The sequence below is a fragment of the Balearica regulorum genome, chromosome 6, assembly GCF_011004875.1.
Source record: "Balearica regulorum gibbericeps isolate bBalReg1 chromosome 6, bBalReg1.pri, whole genome shotgun sequence".
Lineage (NCBI taxonomy): Eukaryota > Metazoa > Chordata > Aves > Gruiformes > Gruidae > Balearica > Balearica regulorum.
The window spans coordinates 7028633-7052003 of record NC_046189.1 but is presented as its reverse complement, the minus strand read 5'-3'; the positions used below and the strand labels follow the sequence as shown (position 1 = coordinate 7052003).

The following is a 23371-nucleotide window of genomic DNA, read 5'->3' as shown; positions in this document are numbered from 1 at the left end:
TTAAAATTAACAATTTCAGTTATTCTAAGCAAAATTTGGTATAGTGAGATTTCCCAGGAAAATAATTGGATGAGATCCCATTTATGGTTGTTAGTCCACAAATGACATGTATTTATCCATATACAAATGCTTAGTATGCTAAAACTCCAGGGAAGTGGCTGAGTCCATAAGGCTGATGATCAATGGGATTTTCTCTTTGTGGAAAGAGAACATTCAAAGCAGTTCTTAGACAGACTCCAAGAGAGCACCCAGAACCATTTAATGGCTTCAGAAATTCCCACCAGATGCACAAAGCTGTCAAACATAGACCAAATATCCCAAATTCAAAATCCAGACTTTGGCTTGAGATTTCTTAGCTAAATCCTCATAGAACCAAAAACTTATTGACACAGACTAGTTCAAGCTGGAAATACATATTCAGAGCAGCTCCACCAGTTAAATATGTTGCAGGTGAGCATATGTGAGTTTATGATTTCATGTCAAACCAGTACCTACTTATACTACTTTAACAGAATACTGAAAAGCAAAAGACCCCTATCCTAGTATCGTGTAGTTGTTACACATAATAAAGAGTTGCACATCACTTACTGGAATCATTAATTCTGTTCTAGGGATAGAATGCATGTGATAATTCTGTGAAAGGAAAAGGAGTAATCATTTAATAGAACAGGCAAAAATTATTTGAATTATCACAGAGTGAACACAAATAACACGATGAAAAATAATTAAGTCTGACGGAACACTAAGCTGAAATGGTCTGCGTGTACTGTAGGTATGTGAAACTATAGGTAAAATGGAACATATGTAAACCATGAGCAGCTCAGGTCACCTGGTACCTTGATATGTTCATTTCTGATGACCAGAAGCAATCCGCTGCGGGTGAGCGCTCACTGGGAGAACACCAGCAGGACATGGCACTACCCAGCTGAGAGAGCTCTCACTGTCGTGAGGAAGATTTCAATTGCTGGGGTTTGAAAAACAAAAATTTCGGTCACTATTGAGTCTTCCATTATTATCCATTTCTAAGCAGGAAATAAATTCCATCTTATATTTTAGTTAAAAACATATGAAAATTAGTTGCCTAAATTAGCTAATGCTCAGAGGGTACAGGCAATTTGCAACATTACTCTGCAAGACTATCGAAGGTCGAGTCTATGAGGTCCCTTTTCCATTCCTCACCATTTTTCCCACCTCTGCAACGCACCACTGACATCTCCATAGCCTGGTTTTCCCTCAATGGTGGTGATGCTCTGCAGATCCTTTCCTCTGCTCTCGAATCTCAGAAGCCACTCCCCATCCTGTCCTGTCACCTACACTTCCTGAGTGACCCAGCACCTGGCTGAGCAATCACAAACTCTTTTCCATCTAACATCCAGAATCAGACAACTACCACCACAAAAAGAAGTTTTGCCTCCCTATAAATTTAGGCCAGGGTGATAAAATTAAAGTTCCACCTTACCGCTTACGTGCACTGGGGCCAGCCTTGAAGCCTATCAAGAACTCCTGGTAATGTGAGTACTTGGCATTATGGCTTTAGGAGAAAATATGATTTATTTTGCACATTATTTAAATTACCTTACATTTTTTATTTCCACTGTTATTAAATTGTAATGAATTTGTTTATGGAAGTGTGCACTGCATGTCTAGTACTGTTCTGTAATAGCTGGATTTAGAGCCAGGCTCTGATTTCTATCCTAGACATCATTAAACAATTTATTTTCTGTGATAGGGGAATGTTCTCTTGGGCAAGAGCTCTCCATTAATATGAATTATTAACAATATGTATATACATGCATTATGGATTTAAAAGATGAAAAGAAAGCTTGCCATTTATTCTATGGAGCTTTCTATATCTATGAGACCACTGAATTTCATACAGCTGTCTGCTGAGCAGCCACAGACAAGGAATCCCTGATGACCACCAGGATTTTGCTTTCCTGTTGCTAAAATTATACAAAACGTTTCAGAAAAAAATTTCTGTGGTTGGCAATATTTGCTTAGCCCTCCGCTACTTCTTCCCATTGTAAGGCAGTGTTGTAAGCCAGCTGATAGGTCCCCAAATATCCATGCTCCCTGGAAAGGGGTCTTAGCACCGTCATCAAAATGTATATAGTTTTATTTAAAAATATCTTACAAGAGGCGTATTTTCGTAACTGCAGCATTTGAGAAAATTGTGTCGTTTTTAGATGTTCCTGCTGACGCATCTGCTTGTGATGTGTCAAATCGCATCTATCAGCTATCTTAAGCTTCATAACCCCGCGTGATAATGAAAAACGATGGGAAGAAGCCGCTTTGATACTGTACATCACACTGCGACACAGCAGTAGAAAGAGTCTAAAACATTGAAATCTCAAATAAAACCTCTGAGACATGCAGCTGCAGTGGTCTCCATTGATGTTTCTGTACAACTTTGCTCTCTGTGAAAAACACTCTAATAGGTGTTTGCTACTTCACCCTTTCCAGGTAATTAGTCCCTGTGCTACTCCAGGATTCCTAGCCCCTGCTGCTCATGCTAATGCCACACAATGCTGCGTCAGGAAATCCCATCGCTTGGTATCCAGGGGTTAAAAAGTAAAAGTATGCCCAAGGGCAACTGAGTAAAAGGAGGTAGGGGGGGTTCTAGAGATTAATTATCACTACTCTCTGCAGCCTTGGGTAGAGTTTATTAAAGCTCTCTGTTCCTCTCTTTAAAAACCCTTGCAGCAGTGCCCCCTTCCACCTGGCCTCTTATATATATATCTCTTTGTGTTGCCATCCGGCTCGATGCATATTGCCAGGTTCAATCCCCCCCCCGCCTTTTTTTTTTTCCTCCAAAAGTACCTGCATGTTAGGGTACCATGCATACCCTAAAACCACTTTCTATTGTCCTTCAAGACATTCTTCAGAGTAGCAGTTAGTGCTACCCCTCTGCCTAGCGCTCTGTGTCCCATACAGCACCGCCTCCCCCAATAACCTGCTGCTCAGAATACAGCCCCGCTCCCAGTACTGGACTGGTCACTTAGAGGACTGTTTTACATAGATACTGTATATCTAAGGATATTTTATATTGCATGTAAAGTATTATTATTACTGCTTTTATGCTTCATTATCAATTTCTTACCTTTGAGAATTCCTTCATGATGGCTTTGTGATTGACATTCTTTATCTCATCCCAACACTTAGCTTCTATTTATCCTGCTTTTTACAACCTGAATAGTGTTTTGCCTTTTTTATTAACCAATAACACATTTATTGCTCACATCATTCTGTGGAAATTAAACCACAAAATACCCTTCATCCTAGATTAGGCTTCCCCTGGCTCCAAGCCAGACCTAGTACCATCACCTGAACAGAGTCCTGATCGACCTTCTGCCATGGGCGGACAACTGCGTGTACATCCAACAGACCCGAGGAAACCCAGTCTGAGATCTGAGTCTTTCTGCTAACTAAACATAAACCTGGCAGACAGCTGATGGGCAAGCACAGAAGCAATGCCTCTGCACCCTACGGGTAGTACGTGCTCCCGTATACTACTGCTGGCCCAACAACCTTGCACCTCCCCATGCAGAAACTGGACTACCAGCGACAGCACAAAAGGAAGGTCCTCCACGCTGTTCTACTAAAATATCCAGTCAAATGAGCATAAAACGATAATCTTCCTTAGGAGTGAAGCACAAATCACTTCCTTGCCTACCCAATCATTGACCAATTTCTCATGAGGGTTCTCACTGCCAAAAGTCTGCAATGCAGAGAACTCAGCATGTCCAGTGCTGATGGGCATCTAATGAGACAGGAGAACGCTTCTTTTTTTTTTTAAAATGCCTTATTCCCTAAACTCACTTGCCTTAGTGTTTCGACCTGTGCACTTCTTTTAAACTGGCTGTAATTTGTTCATAAGTAGATAAGATCTTGTGACAATCCTTCCACTTATGATAACACGTCTGCTGGGAAGAAGATGGGTAATCCTCCAACATGCTCTTCCTCTGCACCCATTTCTGGGTAAACTGGTGGTGCTAGAAGAAAAGACCTTCTTCTTATTTCTTCTGCTTCTGGAGAATGACAAGTTAACTGAAGGCGAGAAGAACACAGTGCAGCTGCAGGCAGTGGCAGAGCGCACGACGTGCTTATTTTATGCGTTGAAGGTTCGTTCTAGTCAATAATTTCTCCTGAGAGAAAAGAGACTTTATTAAGAGCAAATTATATGCAAATCTTCTCTCGCTATCCTGTCTGTTTTTGACACTGATGGATTGACAGATCAGCTAGCCAAAGGCATACTGAGGAAAACAGCACTGTTAAATTAAGTGGTAAAAAGATACAAAACACGGCCAGGCAATAAAAAGCAGGTGAAGTAACTTGAAGCAACTTCCCGCCATCCTAGAGAGAAAAAGGTGGGTTTATTATACAATAATCACTTTCTTTTTCTTCTTATTCTGTGTCAATATTCCTCCCTTCAATGGTTTCTTCTCTTCTACTACGTACATTTTGAACAAGCTATTCTTACCACTACTTAATTACAAGTGCAAAATTATATCTAGAAAAAAAGAATCCTGAACCAGTAACCTAGTATGTGCATGCCAAGACACACGTGCACATCTGTACCTGTATAAACACTAAAATTCAACTAAACTTCTAATTACAATTCCACAAGTAAGAAGTATTATTTAGGCATTATTTAGGCAGGTTTCCTCCTTTCAGCATGTCTTACAGTGATTGCCTCCTCTTTATTTCAACAGGCGTTACTAACATGAGAGAAGAGATTGGATTTTACTTTCATTTTTGCCAGTACTCCAGTGACAAAAAAGCCATACATATATATATATGTATATATATATACACACATAATAGAGTCTGTTAGCTGAAAGAAGGTTTGGGGTCAAATTACCTAGGCTCTTAAACCCGAGTTACATCGCAAGAAAAAATTTGGACCTGAGCTGGGCTTCACTTTCTCTATATTCACAGTAGTGCAAATATACTAATTTAAACAGATCTCTGTTTGCTTTCTTACAATATAAAAAGAGGATCTTGACCTTTTGAAGCAGAACTTTCTTAGGTTTTAGTCTAATTCTTCCTCCAGATTTCACTGGACTAAATCAAGAGAAGACTGCACTAGAAAAGCAAAATATTTCTTTATAACGTGTAGGATTTTGAATGCTCAATCCTTACTTGCTGTTTCTCATCTATGAGAAAGGTACACAGGTATGACCTACACTTGATTTGAGAATATATATTTTCACAAGTATTTTCCTGTTTGCTGCTTCTTTTGAGGGGGGGAAAAAAAAGAAAATAATTTCTCTTTAAAAATCTCATTCACAGCAAACAAACACCACTGCTGATTTAACAGTAACCTTCTTTAATTCAGATAAATAATACTATATCCATCATGGATTCACATTTGAAGCTTACTTAATTATTATGTTTTCCTCTACATGGATTTGCACATTTTGATCTGATCCCAGCAAAAAGAAAGACTACTGATACATTATTTTACCTAAATATTGTATGAATGTAGTCCAACTCACTAAAACGTCTAAATGAGCCTGTACAGGTAGCAAACCCAACATTTTCATTAACTTGTTTTTTCTTTGGTATCAGTATAGAAGGTGCATGGATGTATTTCAAAACATGATGATATAGAACAGAAATTTAAAAGATATAACTTTATGGTCATTAATTACACAAATACCTTTACAACAAAGGAGGTAAAAGACTGATTTAAAATGGATTAATTTTTCTTTCTGGATTGTGCTCCTCCCTCATCATACCTTATGAAATTATTATTCAACTGAAAGCAGCAGGTATTAGGGAGTTTTAATAAATAAAGAGTCCTAATGCCCCAGGTCAAAATAAATCCTCAGTAATATTAATGGCAAAGCTTCCTTAGACTTCATTGGTTTCAGAATTTCGCCAACAGGTCAAAATTCAGACTCAGGCTAGAAATTCTCCCAACCTTTCATAAAAGGTTATTTCCATAAAACAGAATAAAAATAAAATGTCTTATAATTCTTAAAGTCGGTACACTAATTTTTGCAGTTAGAAGTAATAAAAAAGCCTGGTTCATATTCATAAATATATAAATTCCAATAAACTCTGACAATCTTACTCACAAACAGAAAAAGAAAAAACTTTATAGTGTTTCTGAAGTAAAGGGGAGAAGGAAGGACGTAAAATAATATACAAAACCATGACTGCTGCAAACATTAAATCAAAGTGATCTATAAAATAACATACAGATTTAGATAGTAAGCCATGTTAATTTAAAAATATCAAATTATCTTTATACAGTAAAAATGTCTTTACTTTCAATAAGGAGTTAATACAGCTTTGTAAATTTTACAACAGGTAGACATATTGCATAAATATGTGCATTGCTACATATATACAAGTCTTTGGGCAATGTACAGTAATAGAAATCAGAACATGAATGTATGGAGTTTAGAACATCTAAAATACCATGGTAAAATACACAATAGATTAAAATTTACCACCTTAGTTAAAACAAATAACTGTCTCCAAAATACATTCACACGGTCATGGCGTATTGCCTTAATCTGGTAAAGTTAACAAAACCCTATACATTGCAACATCAGTGATTTTTGGTTGGTACAAATCAATGAAATTCCACCAAAGTCAGAACTTGTACATTGATTTACACCAATTAAGTCTGGCAAAATATGCTTAAAGCTGTATTTTAAACACAGCGTATCAATTAAATGTTATCATAATGCAAAATGTATTCTGAGAAAAACGCACAATTATAGAAAATGAACTTGACAGAAAAATTATAGGCATGTTGTATATTGCATAAGAAGCATACGATCATGTATAGTAATATAGTAAAGAGAAACGGATGTCCCAATGGTCTTTTAAAGCTTAGCATGAATACCATGTCCAAATGAGTTTCTTAAGTGCATAAAAGCTTACTAACTAATAAAAAGTTAACGTCGCAATAAAGATGACTTTGCTTCATAATGATTTCATTGTTCTTTGATTACACCAAATGATAAAAATATTGTCACTCAATAATTCTCCATAAAAGTGTTTCTTTTACCAATGTTTATTATCAGCAGTTTCTACGTCCGTGACTACCCATCGCTCACTCCTGTAGAATTGGAAATATGGTGATTTCTCCCCAGCAGTAAAAGCTTGCATTAACTTCTAGCTTGTGAAGAAACCCAAATAAACAATGTGATTCTTTGCATGTATTGCTAGCATTAAAAAAATTCTATGTACTTACAGACAAAAGAGTCCGATTACCCCAAACTGCCCATAACAGCGTGAGACGATTATGTTCCTTAATGCCCGAAAGCTCCTCTAGACCGTTACTCTATGGCTCACGTTACCTGAGAAATGGTACGTCCCCAAGAAGGTCATAGCCTGGACAGATTGCAACTTTCCAAGGACCAAAAAAACAACCAACATGCTCTTCTCATCTCAGTGGAACAGATTAACTTTTCCAGTATTTCTCTGCAGAGCTGTTCTGGGAAATCACTTAACAAAATCTATAACCTCATTTAGGTTTAGGTCTGAAGGTTTCGTTCTTGCAATTCAGGTGTACCACTTTTATTGTTTACACTAGGAAGACAGCCCAATAAGTCTAAAAACTGGCAAACTGGCCAGGAACATAGACACACTAGATCTGTGTAAATTTGAAAATTCCAAAGTAGTTTAATCAGATTTTTAAAATTTGGTGGAATTTATTTAGAATTATAAAAATTCCATTATTTAGCATTTACAATAATTTTTACTTATAAATTAGAATACCAAGTTATGGAATAAAAACACACATTTAGTCTAAAATACCAGACAAAACATGAAAAAGAAGAACTACCCTTATATAACTTACTCAGTTATATATTTAATAATAAAACAGAAACTCAAAAGTGTCTTTTATTAGGTGATTTAATTTAGTGTGTTCAATTTTAAACTAAGTTGTGATTTAATTTTATATTGGTTTTGCTTTTACATATAAAGTCACATATACAAACAGTTCTAGCACTAAAGGCAATACCATATTAGAAAATTCTTACATTTGATTGTTATTAGTCTTTTATTGTAAGTAGTTTATACACTATTAAAAAGCAATTACAGTAGGTAATAAATAATAGTGCAATGTCTTAAAACTGTTTAACAACTTAAAATGTAAAAAAAAAAATTATTTAAATTGTAAGAAAAAAGTAATGTTCAAAGCTGTTTGGACATTTTGTTGAAAAAATGTGGACTTCTAAGTTAATAGATGGGATTTTTCAATGAACGTTGCAATTGAAAATCTGAGATTGGTAATTTTTAATCTCCTGCCAGATAAAAATGTATTGATATGATACCACGCAATCATAATTGTCCTACGCAGATTCTTATTTTCAAGTGTACTGTTAGATAATTAGACGGATTTTTGTCTTTGATAAGACATCAGAACCCAGGAGACCATCTGCGTTGACTACCGCAGAGGAGGGCAGAAATACAAAAGCCAACGCACGTCAGCTAAGGTGGGAGACGAAGCAGCTAGCATGCACCGTCCACCTTCAAATAGAAATTCCCGTGCTTAGAGCCTGCTGGGCACCTGCATTGTACAGGAGTTAGTGGAGACAGAGAGGTTATGTAGGCATACTCTTGAAATAAGGGAGGAGTATAAAGTCACTTTGCTATATTTTTCAGGTACCAGATAAATAGAAATGGGCATTCACCTGAAATTAGAGAAAATATACCTTCTTTATGGCATTGCAGGGACAGATGCTCAGCGACATCCCGCCCCATGCCACAGCCTCAGGCAGGGGATCCCAGCCACTCTCTAAAACCTGACCGCTCACCTGCTCCTTCTTATTAACTTTTTGCTTATTAACGTAGTTTAGCCCTTTGTAACTGCACGACACAGAAAACTCGCATCCCTGGAGTACCTGACACTGTAATCATAGTGGTAAAATGCTGTTTGCTATAGTTTTAATGTGATATTATAGTAAAACTTGCAATATTGATATAGGTAAGTTCTAACGCTATAGATGCAGAAAATAATACCCAGATATATATGTTTTAGGATATAGTGTTATCTTTCAAATGGATAATGTCTTTATTAATATGCAAGGTATGTTAATAATATTCAAAAATTACTATTCTTTCAGTTCAACTGTATATACTTTTATTATACTATATAAAAAGGTGAAAAGAAGTAATTAATTGGAGAGCTAGCACCTACCTTTAATTATGGAGGGCCTACTTCTAGCACTAACGGTCATGGTTAGATGCAAATCCTTAGCTTCACTCACATGATAACACTTCATTTTAACTCAAAGAGATGGCCCTATCTCAGAACCACTTCTGGTTTTATTCTAGACCATCGCAGGTGTGGGTCTGATATATCTCATACGAGAGCAGATGGGAAGATTTCCTGGGCTAAAGGTTTGACAGCAATAAAAAGGTTGCAGAGGTAGGGAGAATTCTCTGAAATACAGTTAGAAATAATGGCAGTATATTAGTATTATTATTAATTTCTATTCTATGTTATTCTATTTCTTGACCAAAATGCTGTGGGAAAGAGGGGGGGGGAAGTGAGGTAAGAATTTGAATCAAACCCTGGTGGGTTCCCCGTGCGAAGCTGTCCCTGGCCTCCCCTTCATGCTCACAGTGCTCTTGTTATCTTCATGTATTGCACAGGCAGCGAGGACCTTCACTCCAACAGATCTGCCCGCCCCCCCGCCCAGGGATGCGTGCAATCAGAGAAAGTGTGCTTGGCGGAACCAAGACTTTCCCTGTGCTCTACCTTTTCGCTATAAGCAATATTCCCTTGAAGTCCAACTGCCGCTTGATATTTTCCTTTTCTCCCCCCCTCCGCCCCATCGTTGATGTTATTTTTGTTACATCATCTTTTTGTGGTTTAGTATAAAAGGGATTAGCTCCAACAGTCAGCAGTTTGCGCACATTCTACAAGTAGGCAAAATTTGTCACGGTGACATCAAACCGCTAACACAAACAGATCTATTACCCTTTCTCTCTTGCTCAGTAAGACAGCTGCCCTCAAGGTATTAGCCTCTCAGCCTCCCTGATAAATCACTGACGTATAGGAAACCTGATTATCCCAACATAGCAAGGGTAGAGGATGCTATTCAGCTGCAGAAGAACATGGAAGAACAACATCCACGAGGCCTATAATGAAAGATTTTTGATATACTTAAGTAGTTAACAAAAATTTATTGCAAGAGATAGTTTGTCACTAGATTTACAGTTTCAGAGAACATAGTACAAAACATAGTGCATTAGCTTTGTCTAAACATTAAATAGGTGCAAATACACAAAGATAAAAACCAGAAAGTGAATACTTTACAACATAAGTTATAGAACTATAAATATATTTTATATACATTATACATATTCTAAGACATGATTTTCACTTTTATATATATATAGAGTTCATATTAGTATCAGACTACTCAGTGCTTTAGTTATAGTATAGGCCTGAACTTTACATGAATGTTTGCATCATTATACTTACAGTAAATGCTTCCCAAGGAACGAGGAATTTTAACCAGTTTATTTCACAGAGCCGTTTTGCAAAGCGGAGGGGTCTGTAGAAACAGCAGGACCATTTAGCTGAAGGCTCCTTCCCCCATCCCCGAGAACCTGTCCTAAAAGAGGGGCTGCAGGGGAATGACAGCCGGGTGTGGGGACAGCAGAGAGGGGAAGACGGTGTGCGGCAGCGGGGGAAACGCCAGCTGGGTCGGGTGCAGGACGGAGGGCGGCAGCAGCGGCAAATGCGGCGGGGCGACAAAAGCTGCGTGGCCCCCGGGGCAAAGCCTCGGTCCTACTGGTAGATGAGGTAAAGGCGCTCTGGAAAGAGCCGGGACCTGCGAGAGGAACTGCTGGTGGGGCTGGAGAACCTTCAACGTACTGGCGGCAGCGTGCTGCTGTAGGATGGTGTGGTGGATGGTGGTAACGGAGGTAGAACATAGCGGCGGCTGCAAGGGTAAGGGTTGCAGTGGGGAATTCGGGGGCTGGATCGCTGGGGCAGGAAAGGTGAGCTTCACTTTGTTGGCCAGCATGTTTTGTGGCACGATCTGCTGATACGCCTCGGATGGGAGATCTTTGAATTTTTCGTGGTTATCTGGAGGGAATATCAATGTCTGATCGGGAAGGGTGAAGGGGGCTATCAACTGCTCGGTAGTTAAAAAGGTATGACTGTTTACATGTGCTTCTTTGAATGGCAAGGGTGGTGGGCTGCTAAATATGCCAGGATTACACTGTACCCACTCGCTGGTCACCTCATTTATTTTCTCATGCGGTAGAGACTCAGCCAATTCATAATGGCAAAGATAGGATTTAGGAGGAGCTTGTTCCAAAGGTCTGTTGGGGAGGGGAACTTTGTAACGAGCTTGATTTTCACAACGGTTGACATTTTCTTTTTTCTTTTCATCTTGCAGAACTTCCTGTGTGCCGGCAGCCGCTGGAGCACTGTGCTCAGGAACAGAAGCAGCAGAACCTGCGACGACATCAGAAAATGTACTCGGAGTGCTCTCCACCGCTGCGCACGCCGTCAGTTTGTCATTTTCCAGTATGTGTGAACTATCAGTTTCTAGAGATGACTTGCTTTCCTCCAGCTGCATTGTTTCATCTATATCTTTTGCATGATCAGCGGTGGGATCCACATTAGTTTCCTCTGGACTGTCTTGAGTCAAGAAGTCCCCCAAAATATTTAACGTACAATTTGCGGAATTTTCTTTGGAAGGTCTGGAGGTCTCACTTCTCGTGTTCTTGTCAAGGAATACGTGACGGATTCTGGTTTTCCTCCTCCTGCGTTTCCCTTTTGCCTTGTGATGTGTATCTAAAGTATGCATTTGTCTTAGATATTCCTCTGCTGATAACGTCTGTCCGTATGAGCTTTCATCTGATGAAGAGGAATAGGTATGCTGTCTACGCTTGCGGTGGGATTTTTCAGGTTCCTCTGTCAGAACATTGTAACCTCTCTTTATGGACTGGTTTTGACTCGGACTCTTCTCCTCGCTGCAGCGTCCTAAACATTTATGCTCGGGGCTACAGCTTGACCTCCTGACTTTCCAACCACAACATGTTTTAGAGTACCTTAAGCTGTGCCTCCTGGAACTCAGACCCAGCTGCTTGGCCTGTCTCCGAGAGCTTGCTTTGCTCTTTCTGTGCAGTCGTTTACAACCACGGTGTTGGCCGCTATTTTTTGCGCTCCAAACGTCACACCAGCCTCTACCCCCATGTACATGATCTGACACAGACATGACTCTTTTATGACCATTTTCAGTGCCAAGTTTTTGATGCGACTGCTGTACCTCACCTGTAGCTAGCCAGATATTTCCTGCATCATGCCTGCACTTCTCTGGATTATTTTGGAGGTGCTGATATTTATTTTCATCTCTGTAACTAATTTCCTTTTCAGTCACTAAGGACATCTCCATTTCTGCCATTGTTGTGCCCCCACAGTGATGATGATGACGACAATGACATAATTTTCTTCTCCTTTTCCATTTTCTACTTTTGTGAAGCCATTTTTCATGGCTTGCTTTGATCCAAACTTTGTTATATTTCTCATCTATCACAGTGTTTTGTCGTAAGTGATTTTTAGAAATGTGATACTTGTCTATTTTTCTAATCCTGAATGATTCATCCAAGGACACTTTATTTGGATTTTTTGCAAGGTCACAATTTCTGATGAGGGAAACATCACTCATAAGGGGTATAGTATAGTTGCACACATTTTTATTTATTTCTGTTTCATAATACCCACACTCCGAAGTAGGTTTATTTGTAAAATCCGAGACTAAGCTATGGTTGGATTCAGTTTTATGGTGCAAATGAGGTATGTTTGGCTGATGCTTGGGCTTTTCTTGGCTGTCATTTGTTCTCGATGACTTGAAATCAAAATATAAAGGATTACAGCTATAAGAAATCGATGGGTCTGTACTTGTATAAATTAACATTTCCGACGGCCACTGAAGAATATTTGATCCGTATTTGCTAAGAACAGGAACAAACGGTTCACTAGGCCTCTTGCGTGTGTCCGGTTTGCTTTGTGGGGTTCCACTACTACCTTCTTCAGAAGGTGATGGAACTGACGCATCCGCCCCCAGCTTTTTTATTTCAGTTTCAGTTGTGGATGAATCACTGTTCCTGTCTTTATCCTTTTCCTCCGCAACATCCTGCAGAGATAAACAATCATCCACAACCGCCTGCACGAGAGCCCTGTTTCCCTGCAGCTCATAACCACTGCAGTCCAGGGGCAGGACCTGAGCGCTGTCTGTAACCGTGGGCAGCATTTGGTCCAGTAAATCTGCTGCTCTTACATCAATACGGTAGCCATCCATGTCCGAGGACACCAGTTGCTCTGAATGAGACACAGCAGGATTTATTACGGGACTCTCTAGCACCCTGCTTTCTTTACTGGCCAGCTCCTGAGCTTCAGGAGCTTCTGCCGGGTCAGTGCATTTTTCCACCGGTGGGTGAAAACAGTTATGTTTCTCCTCAGGGCACAGGACTATTTCTGCCGCCGAGGGAGACTGAAGATTACAAACTCCTGGAACAAACCTACTTCTTCTGCTAAATCCGTGCTCCATAGACGTTTCGTCATTATATTCATAGAAAACGGCAGCTGAAGACTCCAGTTTGACTGCTGCTTTCTTAGGAAAAGCGAAAGAGAACCCAACTCTATGTCCTTGAGCTCCTTGAACCTGATCTCCACATTTGTTAGCGTCGGATTTATTACTACATGCATTCCCAGGAGTGGAAGAAATGACAGAAGCGACATCTTTGCAATTCTGTGCTTCATGCATTAACGTACAGCTGAAATCCTGTTTGTTGGCAGATTCTACGGCAGCACTTTGTGGGACATCATTGCAGTGATCTCGCACAGTCACCGTAGTGGATTTGAACATAGGGCCGCTTCCAGGAGCGCTAGGAAAGAAAACAAAACTCAGAGTCAGTACCTTTCAGAGAAATGCAGACAGAAACATGGTGGTACATTGGTATCTAAAAGATTTTTAAGGAAAGAGGAACCATCTATGGATATGTAGATTTAGAATATGAAAAAAGGTCATATTTTATAATAAGATCAGTTGACTAGTATATACAAAAAAAAGAGAAAAAAAGAGTAAAAATGGTGTCCCCAGTTCCTTCATAGGGGGTTATCAGCTGAAGGGCTAATATTCTTACAAGGTAGTTCACTTTTCCTAGACATACTGGCCGGCCTAGTAAGAAACTATATATCTCCTTAGAAATCTTGCTTCTCCTCCCAGTAGACCATCATGGTTACAACACTATTACTGCAAGTACCAGAGGTTTTACATTCCTTTGTGCTACAAAATATATTAAAACAGAGGGCACCTCATAGACCTCTTCCCTCTTAGTCATCATCCTAGTGACTGCTGCTCTGCCCACGGGCAATCACCCAGCAGCTCCCGTCCTATTTGTGTTCACAGACCGAACCGTCGCAATCTCAGCAATTTCTTTCATGGAAAAATAATATTGGGGAAAGTATTTCAGCTGACAGTATGAAGTAAGTGATTCATCCCTCTTGAGAAAAAATTTATCACTGTCTACTTCTGTTCTTCATTTCATGTCCTCTTCCCATCTGTTCTATTTGACTTAATAGGAAGCAAAGAGAAGAGCAAAAACTGTTTAAGCTGCCAATTTTCCAGGATCCACAGGAACTGCTCAGCACTAGGAGTAATGGACCTATGTTAAAACAATATTTTTTTTCTTTTAACCAAATTATTCTATGTTACAGTGCAGAGCAATACTAGATGATGGGTCATTGGGAAAACTTGCCAGTATCATTTAGTACCCCAAGAAGTGCTGAGATAAAGAATGACGGATTTAATCTATTTGGTCTAGAAATTAAGCTAGAGGTTTTACGAGAAAGGAATTCCTCATAGTGAATCCTGCCTTGTCCAGTTCTTCACAAATTGAAAATATATGTTAAAAACCCCCACACAAATCCTTTCTCTAACAAAGTAAAATGGTGACAACTTCTACAAACCAAACTAGAAAATAGTAGTTAAAAAATCCTGCGTGTCTGTCTGTATCACACCTCTAAGGATGCAAAGTAGTAGTAAACAGCAATTAGTAAATAGAGAAATAAAGCTCAAAGATAAATTCTCCTTCAGGAACAAGAAGATGGGTATTTAAAAAACCCCAGCAAAACAGAAACAACACAACCTCACAAAAATCTGTGCTTCACTAACATGGAAAAAGCTGGGAACATAAAAATCACAGTCCTCAAGTATTAAATCTGGATGGTTAAAACACTGATGGAGTAGTAAGATGTGACCTATCATAAAAGGATAAAAAAATTAAAAATTAGGTGTTACGTTGTTCATGTCAAGCAGACCTCATAGCATTCATGTCCCATCAACCTGCTTACAGAGACTCTGCTTCAGCGTGCTGCCCACCATCCAAACTGTGGAGAAAGAGACTATTCCTGAACAAGAGCTCAACTCATATGGTTGGACTTTTCTGTTAGTTCCTCTGGCGGGACGAAGGCTGGATGAAGGCTGGATAAAAAGAAACCATTTGCATTTGACCACCTACTTTTTTTTGCTTTTTTCCCCCCTGAGATTCCACTGTGAAAAGTTGGTACATGTATTTTCAGTGGCTTGTCAGTGTCATATTTAAGTCAGAATACAGTCACAACTAGCAAGCTCAATGTTAACAGTATGCCTAGATGCAGCACTGAAATGTATGACTAGCAAGGAGTCACTTTTGCAGGAAGAGGTAAACACTCTGTGGAGCTGAGGAAAAGGAGCACTTACCTTTTATATAAAAAAATCCAGTTATTGAAATTTAAAACTAGATTTCTGGATGCTTTCCCAGGCAAGCAGTTTGAAAACTAAATCACAGAGATCTGCTACATCCTAGAAAGGCAGACTGTATTCCTCCCCTCATCAATGAAGTAGTGTCAACCTTCAAATGCGTGACCTAGTTCACTCAGCTTTCAACCAACGTGCCTGGTTTTATGAAATATATATGAAACACATCTTTTTTTAAACTAAAAATATATGTCATTTTAGCTCCACTGAAAAAGCACCGTTAAACATTCATTTCTGCACATAGTGTGAATCAAATTACTGTACACATACTGCTTCAAAAATGCCATAAAACACGTGTCCGGGGCTCCAGCCGAGGGACTCCAACAGCCCTGCATCCCACAGCACCAGCTAACAGCGGAGGGATTATTTTAAAGTATTTTTAATGTTTCAGCAGCTATGCACTCACCACGGTGTCTCTTTCCTTAGCTCAGCTAGCTTGTGCAAACGTTGAAGGGCTTTTTCCTGCTTCCTTTCATCTTTTCGTGACTTAGATGCTACATTTCGAGCAAACTCCCTCTGTTTCAGTTCCTTCAGTCTCTGCAAGAAATAGTCACATATGCACACAAAAAACCCAGGAACGATAAACGTTTCTAATGACAATTACTTTCTGGTAAGCACTCATGATGAGAATTATTTTCAAATCTAAGCAAAGTGACTCATTCAAGAAACGTATGCATTTCAAGTGAATAACCAAAATACAAAGAGATGCTAGAGACAGGTTAGCTAGGTTAGAGATAACCTAGAAAATTTTACTGTAGCTTTTGTGATTAATATAGACCAGCCTCAGTAGGACTAAACAACGTTCATCCAGAATTTTGGTCGAGACTCTTTCCCCAAAAACCTTCCCCGCAGCCTGATTACTCTTTGAGACAGTAATAACAAATAACGGGACCATCCCAGGTATTTTTCTGCAAACAGACACTGAGGTTCGATCCAGTGTCTCATTTGATTTCATCTCCAGCCTGTTTCTTTGGGAGGAAATTAAAATGCACAGCTCTGATTCTCCACACGAAAAGGTGATTTCGTTTTCTGGATATCACAGAAGGACAATATGCAGAGACTGTTCTAATCCTTCATATCAGTAAAAAGTATTCCAGTAGGTCCCAAACCCCACTGGTGTATCATTCAGTGGTTTGGGGTGTCCCCGGTATGTCTCACAGTCTCGATGACATCATCTTATGAGATAGTAATCTCATGATTCTGGGAAGCACCCAGTAACTTGCCACCATTTTAGTGTCCAAGGGCTAAGGGCCAGCCATGAACAGGGGTCACGTGGATTTGTAAAAGCAGTAATTCTAACTTCAAATTGTTCGAGGGGTGTTCAGAGCTTTTCATGTCATTGGTGGCACTTAATAGATACACATGGAATAGAGTCTGCAGAACTCTGTAAGCACTGTTCTCCTGCTCCTTCTTAATTTTTTATTTCACTCCTTTTGCGATTTTTTTTTCATATTCACAGAAAAATATCCCTTATATAACATCATTAATTTACGCATTGAATTTGTCTTTGCCATTTTGGGTGATGGTAGTGCTACCTTGGCAGTCGATTTAATGCCAAGAAACATATACGTATAAACATGCTGAGAAAGCAACCAAACGCTTGCTGAAAAATGAGTACTATGCTCTGTTTTCAATTTTTTGCATTATTTTTCAAACAACTGGATATTCCTTTGAAGATAACCTTAATAGATACAGAGAAATAATTTGAAAGGTAATCACTTCTGCCATTTATATTTTCTAGATACAGTTATCAAAATTTGTTTTATTGTGCTAATGCAGTATAAAGTTATAAATTCACTCAAAACTGGATATATGGTAACCTTTTCCCCCCAAAAAAGGCTTGAAACATGAAGCATCTCTGTAGAACATTTCTTACTCCACGCATTCATGTTGTCCTAAAGATAGTAGATACTGACCCTGCTTCCCACCAGTCACTCGTGAAACCGAAGTATTTCATTTCACAGGTGACTTCTGAGTACTCAGAACACAAGAGAAGAGATGAAGTTTGCTCCTTCCCCTCCCCACCTCCAGCCTTTGGCATTTAAAGGCAGGATTTCATTCCATTTTGTACAGCTCAATAATTCTTCCCTTTTTTCCCCTCCAATGCATAAGGAAAGAAGTATGCGACAAAGCAAGAGAAGAAAAGAAAGATAAAAGGGTGCTTTTTTCACAAGGTTAAAAAGAAGCTGAGGTGTATACAAATCCATAATCATCCTCCAGCAGCAGCACTTTACTGTAATTACTGGGATGATTGTAATTAGTGATTTGATTCTGACCAGATTTTGACCCCTTTTCTCTTACTGCTGGAAGTCAGCAGGACTCCATGCTGTCAGGAGTGCTAAAGTTAACACCGCTCCACGTTTCAGGGTGCGAGTAGGGTCTCGCTCACAGTGGATAGGGACAATGCTGTTAAAGGAAGTTTTGCGTGATCTTGGAGGCGTTTCGTGCACGTCATTGCCAAGCAAACATCATTCTACCCATCTGAGCCTCTCAGCCTCATCAGTCATTATCTGCTTGGCACATATCGGAACTGGTACAGAAGAACCGTTCACAATTTTTAATTAAATTGTTCCCCTTGATTGCTACAAGTAGGTGTCAACGTGTACGACAGAGGAGTCTGGCAGAAGTTTTGTGTGCACAGCCTTCCTGTCGGACTGTCTGCTCTGCTCTTCTGGAGAACCACTCGTTCCAGAGCTACCCTTCTGTCAGACCTCCTGTCAAACACACCGCCCCTTTCCGGCACGGAAAAATGGTCTCAGCACAATATGAACTAGTTATACAATGCGGACTTTTTTTTCTTACAACTGTTATCTCAGTCTTTTTCATGGAGGACTTTAACGATCTATAAGGATTATATCTAGGTAACTCCTGAGGACTTTATTCAGCAAATGAATACGTATGAGTGGAACTTTACTTAGCTGTAAACCACAAAACATGCACCTGGTGCAAGTTGGTTTGAGGCCTGATTGGGCAGTTTCCAAAAATTACTATTTCCTATACATAAAAGGTCATCTAAGTGAGAAAATGTGTGTCCCCATTTTCTGATATTATAGCTATTTTCCATTTGTCTTTATTTAGCCATCTGATAAACTATCATCACCTGCATTCCCTTACTGCACTCGTCATGCTAGTGATTGCTAGCACTATTGGGTTTGCTTGTATTATGCAAATGAAAACAAGATATTACCCAATTATACATAAAATACCATTAGTCCATGCATTCTGAGTATCATGAGCTCCCCCCCCCAAAAAAAAAAAAATGTGTTCAAAATAAAGAGCAGCAATAAAAAACCAAGTGTGCCTTATTCCTAAAAAGCATCTTTTACGTAATGTTTTTATGCTTTTCCATGTGGCAGGGCAGAGCTATTCACTAATGCTAATTTCAATAGTAAGTTTAATGTCTGTTATATTTGTTTGTTTCCACGGATCAGTAAGCAAATAATTAGCAGGCAGTCATACAGTATTTATATATGATTCCCTCCTGTATTTTGCTCTGCTTATGAACCAGCTCAAAATGCGTAAGTCCTAGCAAGCACAGTTCAACGAACAGTTCACAATGAATAATTAAATGCCATTTCTCCAAGAGAACTAAATGCCTTCATCGTTATCCTGAAACACCGTATTGCCACTTTGAACGTGCAGAGCACGGACCACTGTCAGTTTGCCAATGACTTCCCCCAGCCCGGAGCAATGGGAAGCCTGACTCCGATTCTCCAGCCTTGCAACGGGATCCTGCAACTGGACTGCTTTCACTCAGGCAGAAGCTGGATTATTTTAACAAACCTAACTGTAACACTGGGCTCGAAGCAGAAATATTCCACCTATTTCTAGCAAACTCAGCCGGGAACCTTACTACACACCCATTACATCATGCTGAGCTGAGGTATGCAAGTCCAGATGAAAAGGAAAACTTCACTGGCCTCCTATGTACCTATGCATGAATGGAACTATAGATGAGAAGACCACATGTGGTCCAAACTCAGATGTGGCTGCATTTCATACAGCTCAGGTGTCCCCAGGCTTGCCACAGAAGATATCCATCCAAAAAAAAAAAAAAAAAAAAAAAAAAAAAAGGTGTCTCTGCTTCCAATGGACCCTATTTTTGGTTACTTCATCCTTGTCTTCATTTCCCCATTTACCACATTAGACAATTTCGGCATGCCGCTTTTCAAAAAGCTCATGCTGAGCTTCCTAATTCTCCCCTGCTTTTTATAATACAGAAACCACAAGCCCAGATCCTGCTGCTGGAGCCAGGTGCCTCAAGACCTCCGTGGATCAAAGCCTCTCGAAAGCAAAGACACATTATGGCATTAAGTGCACTTCTTACATCACTATTACAAGCCTTCTGTCACCTTGCAAAGTGGTTATTGGGGTTTTTTATTTAAACTCAAGATTTAAGCTCCTGTAACAGTAGCACTTCAAACTAACAGGTCTTCAAAACACAGAGAAGACATTAATTAATAAATATGCCCAGAACAGCGAAAGCACGTAAAAGCTGAATAGTGAAACCAATGTACCTGAATACTATGATACTAGGTGATAAAATGGGGGGGGGGGGGGGGAACCCCAAACCCCCAGCCTCAAATAACTTTATACCTTGAAACATATAATTTAATGTTATTAGAACTGACTCTAAAGAAAAGCAGTGAAACTTTTAACGATGTTTATGAAACCAAAGAGGAAATCATAACAAGCATCAGGATTGACGGCAGGCTCCCTCTGTAGTGTTAATATCTCACATAAAAATCAGCCGCCCGCCCCCCCCAGCATGAAGGCATCATCTAAGGACTGCTTATTCAGAGAGGCTCTCACAAACTACCCGTGCAAAGCTTATCTCCCTACTCTAGGAACAACTTTAATAGGGTCAAGAACCAATGGGAATCGTTTTTTTATAACAGCAGGAATCAGAAAGATGCCTGTCAGGGGATTTCAGGGCAGTGCAATTCAGATATTATGCTAATTTGCTTTTGACCTTAGATTAACAATTAAATTATGTGGACTTTTACGATGCTGAAAGTATGTAGACCATAAATTCATTTTCTGATCAATGGAAGTATAAAATTACAGAACTTAACAACCATGACATCAAATTTTGCTGCTTTATTGTCTTTTTATTTTATCAGGAAAGATGACCGTATTCCCAGTAGTCACTGAATCATGAATTTATGCGATTGTTAGCTTTTAAAATAAATCATCAAAATAAAACTTCATTTTCTTGCTCCCTAACTATGAAATACTTGAAGCTGCAGCCCAAACAGCATAAGCAGGTTGCTACAGCCCTCTATATATTGAGCACTAAAATACCAAGTGTTTGTTACACCTCGAAATTTCTGTCACAGCTCTTTTTCAAGTTAGTTGCTTCTGAAAGATCAGATGTAGCAGGGTCACAGCTAATGTGGGAACCTTTGAGAAAGCAGACAAGTCATCAGGGAAAGAATCCAGCACATAATTCATTCCTATAGCTTTACATTACATTAAGAGAACTGACATACTGTCATGTCTATACTGGACACACATAGAAAATGCTGCTGCTGCTTAACTAGCACAAAGACTTTGAAAGTGTAAAGGGAGCCGAAGCTAAATGCAGTAATTGATGGAGAGTTCAACTGCTAAATTGCCCACGTCAGAAGAGGGAGGATGAGGAGACTGCAATGCTGCAGCCACGGGCACCAGTGCCGGTTTTGGTGAACAACCTGCCAGACTGGGAGAGCAAAGCACACCTCTGCTCCTACGCCACCATCCCAGCCAGCCACAGCAGCGTTAGGCTGCGACCGCGAAGACATGGGATGTTCAGTCCTACATGTCTGTCCTAAACCCAGCACAAGCTTCCTATCCTGACTATACTCCATTTTCACCCCAAAAGGAGCTGGAAGTCCACTGCAGCTCTTTCCTGCCCATCAAAAATTTGCTAATTATCTAAACATGGGGAACATGGGTTGGTAGTGTCGTAGAGGTGGCAAAAAAGTGGCATTTGGGTTTATTTTAAACACATTAAATATTTCTTCCCTCTAAATTCTGTATATGATATAAACGATATTTTTAATTGTTCATAAAGGAGGGGTTTTTGCTTGTATCAGTTTGGGTTTTTTTTAAAAAAAATCTGATTACTACTTAATTCAGGGATTAAATACGAGCATTTCTTAGCTCCCAGTGATTATTCTAGAAGCTATTCCCCTTTCTCTGAATACTAATGACTGCTGTCCATATACTCCCTGTTAACTGAGATGGTTTATTGCTTCTTCATGTGTATTATGGTATGACAGACAGAGCAACAATATACTCATTAGATAAACACTAGTCACACCAAACCAGATTAGTATCCTTTCACAAAGAGGATTGAGCTTAATCAATTATAAATAATAACTGAATAGATCAAAGCTCCTGTAACACCTGTAAACACTCAAATGGGAATGAAACATGCCATTTAAGCAGAAAACATTGCTTACTAAGATGTAAAAGACATGTATTTTCCTTCTGCCTTTAGTGGTTTGTGTGGGTATATTTATTTTTTTTTTACTCTTCTGCAACTGGAGACCCCTTCACTTTACAGGGCAGCATCTCTTCACTTGCACTCTGGTCTGCAGTTCTATGTACTTTTCATGACCATCTTTCATATTATTAGGGGAAAAAAAAAAAACCAAACAACTTTCTCCCTTTGTAAAGATTATAGAAAAAATTAAAGCTCCAAGAAAATAATACAAGAAGAGCTTACCCTGTTCGTGCTACAGGCCTTCTCTAGCAGAAGTTAAACAAGACGAGTTATTTCCGCAGAAAGGAGAAATGTCAAGATTTCTGAATGAAATTAGTAATTCAACCACTCACATAAGTACGTTAAGGAAGAAATTAATAGACATGCCTTTTTTTTTTTTTTTTTTTTTCTTCTTCCTGCTGCCAGTATGGACTTATTGCTATAACGTGTTCCTGCACTAGAAGAGGAACAGGGGGTGGATTTTAACAGCAGCCTACGACCACTTGATGGGGAGTTACACAGCAGATGGAGTCACTTCTTGCTAGTGGCTGCCAGGGCGGTGCGGCACTGGGACATGTTACCCAGAGGGGCTGTGGCATCTCCAACCCTGCAGAAATTCAAGACATGGCTGAAAAAAGTCCCCTCATCTTACTCGACCTCGTGTTGGTGAACAGGAAGCCAGCGACTCCTTCCAACCACCGTTTTTACAATTTCTGTCTTATGCAGTGAGTTATCCCATCTCCTCACTTTATCAGCGTACATTGGCCACTCACTTTGTTTTTAAGAGGCCTTTAATAAATAACATTGATCTATTGCTGGCTTATGGGTAACTTCCAGGTCGTTGCAAGTTATAAGCTGCTCCTAACTGCTTCTGCCTATAGCTGTATGCATCTCACTTTAAGCTGCAAAATTTAAACCCTTTCTTAAAAACTCAGAGCTCCACAAATTTGCAACAGAACCACATTTTATATGATCAGATATTAAGCCCTCCAGATGACAAGGAACATTCAGGTTGTGAGTAATTCTTTTCCTCTTCTATTTCTACCACAAATTGCAGCCATACCCTCCTGATGGTCTTTTTATATTAGAGGAAATCTAAACCACACAGATC

At 39.5% G+C, this 23371-nt stretch overlaps 1 protein-coding gene across 6 annotated transcripts in view; it reads right to left on the bottom strand.

The window, feature by feature from the left end:
* Positions 1-10466: 10466 nt before the first annotated feature.
* Positions 10467-23371, bottom strand: part of ZNF804A (zinc finger protein 804A) — a 246504-nt gene continuing 233599 nt past the window's right edge. For 5 of the 6 annotated variants that reach the window (XM_075756116.1, XM_075756119.1, XM_075756120.1 and 2 more), the window contains 2 exons: positions 16198-16328; positions 10467-13878 (listed from right to left, as the gene is read on the bottom strand). In XM_075756116.1, coding sequence (XP_075612231.1) covers positions 10593-13878; positions 16198-16328 — 3417 coding nt within the window. In that variant the 3' untranslated portion in view covers positions 10467-10592. The remainder of the gene's footprint in view (positions 13879-16197; positions 16329-23371) is intronic. The other variant, XM_075756122.1, reaches the window with a different exon arrangement.